The 7,899-nt window shown below is 38.4% G+C and overlaps 1 protein-coding gene across 8 annotated transcripts in view; it reads right to left on the bottom strand.

Annotated features, from left to right (window-relative positions):
• Positions 1-2,967: 2,967 nt before the first annotated feature.
• The window catches only part of LOC128094942 (zinc finger protein 60-like), a 70,275-nt gene continuing 65,343 nt past the window's right edge, over positions 2,968-7,899 (bottom strand). For 6 of the 8 annotated variants that reach the window (XM_052713553.1, XM_052713555.1, XM_052713551.1 and 3 more), the window contains one exon: positions 2,968-6,767. In XM_052713553.1, the coding sequence (XP_052569513.1) occupies positions 4,918-6,767 (1,850 nt within the window). In that variant the 3' untranslated portion in view covers positions 2,968-4,917. The remainder of the gene's footprint in view (positions 6,768-7,899) is intronic. The other 2 variants (XM_052713557.1, XM_052713558.1) reach the window with 1 other exon arrangement.

The following is a 7,899-nucleotide window of genomic DNA, read 5'->3' as shown; positions in this document are numbered from 1 at the left end:
GGCCACAATAGGAACAGAACCAGATGTGGTGGCACATGTCTTTAATCCAAGCACTAGTTAACCATAAAGGTCTGGAGGTCTGTACAGACAGGAAGTGATAGAGCTGGGCAGAAAGAGGAAGTGATGTAGCTGGGTGGAGAAAGGAAGTAAGATGTCTGTAAGGTATATAGGTGCGAGTATACAGGAAGTAGCTCTGGAGGCTGAGGAGTTGGTAAGGGGAGGTTGGATGTGGCTTGTTGTTTCTATGATCGTTCATCATTGACCCCAATATCTGGCTCTGGGTTTTTTATTAATAAGACCATTTAGCAATTTGTGTTACACTGTGGGAACACATATACATCTATTTCCACATTGCACAGATGACCCACAGCAATCTGTATCACTATGTCCACCTATGCTTCTACATAACAGAAGCATGATCATACACGGTCTTGCAAGGTGACAGATACCTTCTCTCCAGTCTTTTTGGTGGAAACAATAAAATGCTCAATATTACCCATTACTGAATTTTCTACTAGACAAATCTCTTCACAATGATGAACTAGGAACATAGCAAACTCTCCCAAAGGGATCATTTACATGAAAATATTCCAGATAGGTGTTATTAAATAGGAGGAATTTTCCAGACGAAACCATAACAATATACTTTAGAATTCAGCAAAATACCAAATTCAAATGATAATAGAAACATTAATGGAGAAAAATCAATATAAACTTATGATCTTGAAAAAATATTTTCTTTTTACATTACAATTATCATCATCAGGCCTGGAGAGATGGCTCAGCAGGTAAGAGCACTTGCTGTATTTTCTAGCAGAGGACCCATGTTCAGTCTCCATCATCCAAAGGGTGGTTCACAACTATCTTAACTCCAGTTCCAGGGGGATATGGTGTCCTCTTCTGGGCACCTCAGGCAGCAAGCACACAGCAAGTGCACTAACATACATGCAGGCAAGACACACATACACATAAAAAAGTCTTAAAACATGAAAATATTTACTATTAATCTTCACTTACTGCTGATGGCATCTTTATGTTGGTTTAGGGTTTCTTCTGTCTCTTCTGTAGATTCTTTACTTTAATGTTTAACTTTTTCAACATTGTCAACTGCTCATGTGCTAGGGACAGGTGCAAGTACTTGTGACTAAAGCGCCAACAAAATCAAGGTTCCAGTCAAGTCTTGGCTTCCTGCTTCAACTAAATGGTACCAACTTTGTGCCGAGTCCAGCAATGGTTATACCACACGGCTTGAATTATGTTACTATTATTATGCTACTCATTCAGATTGATTTCAATTTTTATTTATAGTTTACCCATGATTAGAATATCCAAATCTATAAATACTTGGAAGTAATAGTCTCTCCACTAATTACTTACCCACAACAAACTAGACCATTGGAAGCTCTAGAAGCCATCATCTTACCCAAATGACCAAGCTTAATTTCATCAATAATACAATAGCTAACACCTAGGTGTTTCTGGACAAGTTGCAACATGTTAGAGAATCTGCAATGTGTTCTTACCCAAAATGTTTCATCTGAACCTAACTTCTCTTAGATAGAAGATACAATGGCTAAGGGCTGGGAATGTAGCTTGGTGACTGAGCACATCTGTACTATGCACAGGGCACTGGGATCAATCAGCACTGAAAATTTAATAAAGAACAGAGCAAGGCTGAATCATATATATTAGATTTTCCTTAGGATACATACATTTGTAAAAAGGACAGTTTGAAGGCCAATGACAAATTTCTGAATGTTGTAAAATTCTGGATCATTTCCTCAAGAATTATGGTACCATAGATAGTTGAGATTCCATCTTGGCTGATGTAGTAAGGGGTAAAATGTCATGTCTTCAGCTTTTTATTTATATTTTATTTTTTATTTTTTTACTTCTTTTGAAAAAGGGTCTATGTACAGTCAAAAGTGGACATGAAGTCACTATGTAGCTAGGCTTTCCTCCAACTCTTGATCCTCCTGTCTCAGCTTTCCAATTACTGGGATTCATTCATGTAGTACTATGCCCAATACTAAAACATATTCTTATTGATATAGCCCCAAATACCCATGTATACAGAAAAACTGGATCAACATTGTAAATTGTTAACAATTTTGATGATACAGAAGTGTGTTGTTGACTAGTCCATAAGTATGAAAAAATTCACACATGTATTTTTATAAGTGGCTTCAATTGGTCTATCTTTAATGTATTATGACAAAACCACCAGAGAACACCACTCAGATACAGTTTATAATTAAAGTCCTTATTCCAGTTGGCTGGGACTACACTCAGGTATTCAGGACTTAACTGTAGCCTCAAGCTTTTAGAGCAAAGGGCTTTAAAAGCAAAAACCAGTTAGCTTGCTCAGCAGCTGCAGGAGGAGCTTTTACTCAAGCAGGCAGTTTAACAGAAGCCAAGATAAGCAGTTATCTGGAGATGTTTGTATATAAAGGCAGTTTAACAGGAGCCATATTAAATTATCAGGGACATCTTGACCCCAGATTCCTAGAATAGAGTTGGGTAATTTTCCACAAGATTCTCTATCAGAAGTCAAATTCTAGTCAAGCCAAAAATGGCCTTGAAAAGAACAGAAGATGGAGGAGATTCTATAATGTCTTGCCCTGTCGCAAATGCTTAGTTTATCTTAATGTCTGGGCAGAGGGCATAAATTATAGGTTTACCTTTTGAATTTTATGGGTTTAATCATTTAAAAAAGTACTTACTCATCTGAGTTTTTAACATCTCCACACAAAAAACTTAAGGAATGGATACTGAATGAAAATCCTTTCAAGTACTTCTCATCTGATTGTATACAGAATGAAGTTATTTAAAATTTAATAGTGGATGAATGCATAGGTTATTCCAAACTATCTGCAATACAATTTGCTATTCATATTGGTTACAGTAATGCTAGTAAAAGTGAAAGCAAAGTAAAAGACATTTTAAAGAACACAGGCATGGACCAAATACTTTCTCAAGAATTTTATTATCTATTACAACTCTGTGCCCACAGCTTTGGCTTGTATTGTGCTGGTGATTAATGAATTATCCAAAAAGAAAGTAAACAAACAGTCTAATGTCACAGGATCCATGTGATAAAAAAAATAGTAAAATGGAAGGTTTCTTGTTCTAAGTTGACTGTACTGAGTGAGTAATGTTTGAGGAATTATGTTTATAGAATCAACAGGATGAGAGTAAATGAAGAACATGATGGCTACCCAATTATTTCTGACATTCATAGACACTGCCAACAGAGTATCGCCTATGAATAATAGACTTCTCACATTCTCATTCCCAAAGGATGTAATGGCTGCTTTTGTGTGTCAACTTGAGACAAGCTGGAGTTATCGGAGAGGAAGTAGCCTTATTTGAGGAAATGCCTCCATGAGATCCAGCTGGAAGGCATTCTCTCAATTAGTGATTAATGAGGAGGGCCCTGTTGTGGAATATTATTTTAACTAGGTAAAGATGTGTTACATTTTTAAACTGGGGATTATTACTTTAACTGTGTAAAGGTGTGTTACAGTTGTTTGTGCTGCATTTATTTAACAATGTAAGGATGTGTGTTATATACAGATGTGTTGCATCTGTTTCACCTTGCCTAAGGAACCTAACTGGTCTAATAAAAAGCTGAACAGCCAATAGCTAGGCAGGAGAGGGACAGATGGGGCTGGCATGCAGAGAGATTAAATAGGAGGAGAAATCTAGGCTCTAGAGAAGAGAGGAACAAGAGGAAGAAGAGAGGAGAGAATGAGGGGGAGAATGGGGTAAGAAGCCAGGTGGCCTCCAGCCAGTCAAACAGAGACAGCAGGATATGAAGAAAGTAAAAAAGGTAAAAAGCCCCAAGGCAAAACACAGATGAAGACAAACAGGTTAGGGTATAAGAGCTAGCAAAAGAGTTCTAAGCTAAGGGTGAGAATTCAATACTAATAAGTCTCAGTGTCATAATTTGGGAGCTGGTTGATGGCCCAAAAGAAAAAGCCTGGTACAGGGTCTAGCCCATGGTAGGTGGTACCACCTCTGGGCTGGTGTTTGGGGGTTATATTAGAAAGCAGGCTGAGCAAGCCATGGGAAGCAAGCCAGTAAGGAGCCTCCATGGCCTCTGCATCAGCTCCTGCCTCCAGGATCCTGACCTGTTTAGTTCCTGTCATGACTTCTTGAGCGACAAACAGCAATATGGAAGTGTAAGTCAAATAAACCCTTTCCTTCCAAACTTGCTTTTTGGTCTTGGGGTTTCATTGCAGCAACAGAAACCAAAGGGGTTCTTGGCATGAAGAGTATATGAATACTCTGATGGTGACCAAATACTAGATACTAGAGCAGATTAAAGTTTTTCCCAAATTCTTTTCAGTCACAATCTTGCCAAAATGAGTTCCCTGATGGTCACTAAAATTTTCATACAAAGGCTTATCCACTTGCCTAACATGCACAGGACTCCTGATGATCATGGATTTTCTGATGTTGTATAAGCTCACCATTTACAATAAATGCTTTCCCATATGTTTTACATTCATAGGGTTTCAGACTTTTATGGACTCTGTGAAGAGCTTTAAGAGCTTGGCCAATTCTAAAAGTGTTCCCTCATTCTTTGCATTCATAGGGTTTCACCTAAGCATGGATTCCTTTATTTTGAAGGCCTGAGTTCCAATTGAAGGTATTTTCTCATTCTTTACATTGATAGGGTGTCACATCAGTATGAATTCTGTTATTCAGTAAAGGCTGAACTAAATCTAAACATTTTCCCACATTTCTTACATTCAATACAGTTTCTCACCAATACAAATTCTGATACACAGCTAGCTGAGCATTATTGCTAAAGGAATTTCCACATTCCTTATTTCCATAAGACTTCTTTCCAATATGAATTTTAGTGTGTCCGACCAAGTTTGATTTTTGACTAAAGGTCTTCCCACATTCTTAACATTGGTAAAGTTTCTCATCAGTGTGAGTTCTTTGATGTACTTTAAGGTCTCTACCACAAGTAAAGCACTTCCCACATTCTTTACATTCATAAGGATTCTTGCCAGTATGAATTCTAAAATGTCCAAGAAATTGATAATGATATTGAAAGCCTTCTCCACATTCCTTACATTGAAAGGGCTTCTCACCAGTATGGATTCTCTGGTGAATTTTAAGGAATGTACCACGAACAAAACCCTTTCCACATTCCTTGCACTGATATGGTTTCACATCAGTATGAATTTTCTGATGTTGATTGAGTAGGGACTTAAGTCTGAAGGCTGACCCACACTGTTCACATTCAAATGATTTCTTTCCAGTATGAATGCTCTGGTGCTGAGTGAGCTGTGCCAGAACAATAAAGGCCTTTCCACATTCCTTGCACTGAAAGGGTCTTTCACCAGAATGAATTTTCTGATGTTGCTTGAGGTTTGAGCGATGATTAAAGGCTTTCCCACACTCAATACATTCATATGGTTTCACACCAGCATGAATAATTCTATGACCAACAAGACTGGAGACATGCTTGAAGGACTTCCCACACTCCTTGCAAGCAAATGGTTTTTGATTTGTATGAATGCTTTTATGGTAATTAAGCTGGCTGGAAAGATGAAATGCCTTTCCACATTCTTTGCATTCAAAAGGTCTCTCGCCACTATGAAATTTCTGATGTCGTATGAGGTGTATATTAAGTCTAAAGACTTTTCCACATTGCTTACAACCAAAGGGTTTCTTTCCAGTGTGAATACTCTGATGATCAGTAAAACCTGAACGCCGACGAAAGGATTTCCCACATTCCTTGCACTGATAGGGTTTCACATTGGTATGAGTTCTCTGATGCTCACTAAGTTGGTCCTTACGTCGGAAGGCTGACCCACACAGCTTGCACTTGAAAGGTTTCTCATCAGTGTGAGTTTTCTTATGCTCAGAAAGGTATGACTGAAGCCTAAAAGTCTTTCCACATACTTTACACTCAAAGGGTTTCTCACCAGTATGAATACTCTGGTGCCGCAAAAGGAATGAACCAAAACTGAATATCTTCCCACACTCCTTACATTCAAATGATCTCTCTCCACTATGAATATTCTGGTGCCGAGTGAGCTGTGCCAGAAAAGTGAAGGCTTTTCCACATTCCTTACACTGAAAGGGTCTCTCACCAGAATGAATTTTCTGATGCTGTGTAACATATGAGCGACGTTTAAAGGCTTTTCCACACTCATTACATTCATATGGTTTCACACCAGCATGAACACTCCTATGTTCAACAAGGTGGAAGACACGCTTGAAGGACTTCCCACATTCCTCACATTCAAATGGTTTTATACCTGTATGAATGGTTTTATGGTACTTAAGCAGGTTGGGGAGATGAAATGCCTTTCCACATTCATCACATTCATAAGGTCTCTCACCACTGTGAGATTTTTGATGCCTTGTAAGCTGTTGTTGGAGTCTGAAGGCCTTCCCACAATCCTTGCATTCATAGGCTTTCTCTCCAATATGAATAGTCTGATGCTGAAAAAGAGTTGAACTACAATCAAAGTACTTCCCACACTCTTTACATTCACATGCTTTTTCTATATTGTGAGTAATAGTTTGGCTGGCAAAAGTAGGTATTTTTTCCTTCTTGGTAATCTTTTGATCATCATTTCCTTCTTGACAACTCTTGAATGTTCTATAGTTGGGGCCATTACTAAAACTGGAGCCCTGGAGGTCAAAAGTTTTACTTACATGCTTTTTGCTCTCTTTGGGTAAATTTATATTATGATTGTCTGGCGATAATTTTTGAGCTTCATAATTTGACTCCAAACCTGAAAGAAAAGGAGAAAGCAAGACTATTTTATTTCCCTGTGACATACACAGACAAAATGCATTCAATCAATGGCCCAACTCTAAAGTATTTTCTGAAAAGCTGAATAGGAGCAAGAGAGCAGCAATAATGAAAGTTTATGTAAGACAATACTCTTTTGGGAAGGCACATCTGCTTAATGAGATTAAAACAAACTAAACTGAAATAATATTACGTGCTTTTTTACATACTACTTGAAATACACATCCTTTGGTGAAGGTTTTTGAACCAAATCATGAGAAAAAAAAATCAAAGCACAGAAATACATAATAGGTGTCACACTTTAAGAAAACTAGCCTGGAGTTGAAATTCTGAAAAATAAAACAGGGTAAAAATCCGTGGTGGTGGAAGTGCACAATTGTAATCCCATCAACAAGGAGCCAGTCATAACAGGGTCCTGAGTTCTAAGCCAGCTTGGACTAAATAATGAGACTCTGTCTAAAAACAAAACAAAACAAAACAAAAAAAACGCTAAAAAGAAAACAGAAAGAAAGAGGAGAGATACCTGTGGTGGTGCACTGTAGAATATTCCTTTACACTAGGTGAATATATGTCACCGTGACTGGTTTAATAAAGAAACTGACTAACCAATAGCTGGACAGGGTAAGGGTAGGCAGGAAAATGAGACTAGGAAAATTCTAGGAAGAAGGGTGGAGTCAGAGGAGTCACCAGCCAGACACAGAGGAAGCAGGACATGTATGAAATGAGGTAACAAGCCATGAGCCAGTGGTAGAACTTAGATAAGAAATATGGGTTAAGTTGTAAGCTCTAGTTAGTAATTATTGCTTGGATTCTAACAGCTTCCTTGGGGTACGGGGTGAGAAGGAGCATCATCAATGGCACAGATACCAGGAGTCCATTGAAGGCAAATAATGAGCTTATTTATTCAATATCAGGGAAGGCCTTATATACCCTCCTCCCAGCACCCAGTTTGTGTGATCATCTCTCATTGACTGGACATGATCAGGAACTCTGACAGCAACTGTTGCTAGGCCCTCAGGCAGACTCTACATGATCAGGAACTCTGACATCGAGTAGGAACTCTGACAGCATCTGTTGTTAGGCCTTCAGGCAGACTCTGCATGATCAGGAAC

This window comes from Peromyscus californicus, unplaced genomic scaffold (genome assembly GCF_007827085.1).
Source record: "Peromyscus californicus insignis strain IS unplaced genomic scaffold, ASM782708v3 Scaffold_4__1_contigs__length_199733344, whole genome shotgun sequence".
In the NCBI taxonomy this organism is placed as follows: domain Eukaryota; kingdom Metazoa; phylum Chordata; class Mammalia; order Rodentia; family Cricetidae; genus Peromyscus; species Peromyscus californicus.
The sequence above is the reverse complement of the archived record's forward strand: the minus strand, read 5'-3'. Positions and strand labels throughout refer to the sequence as shown.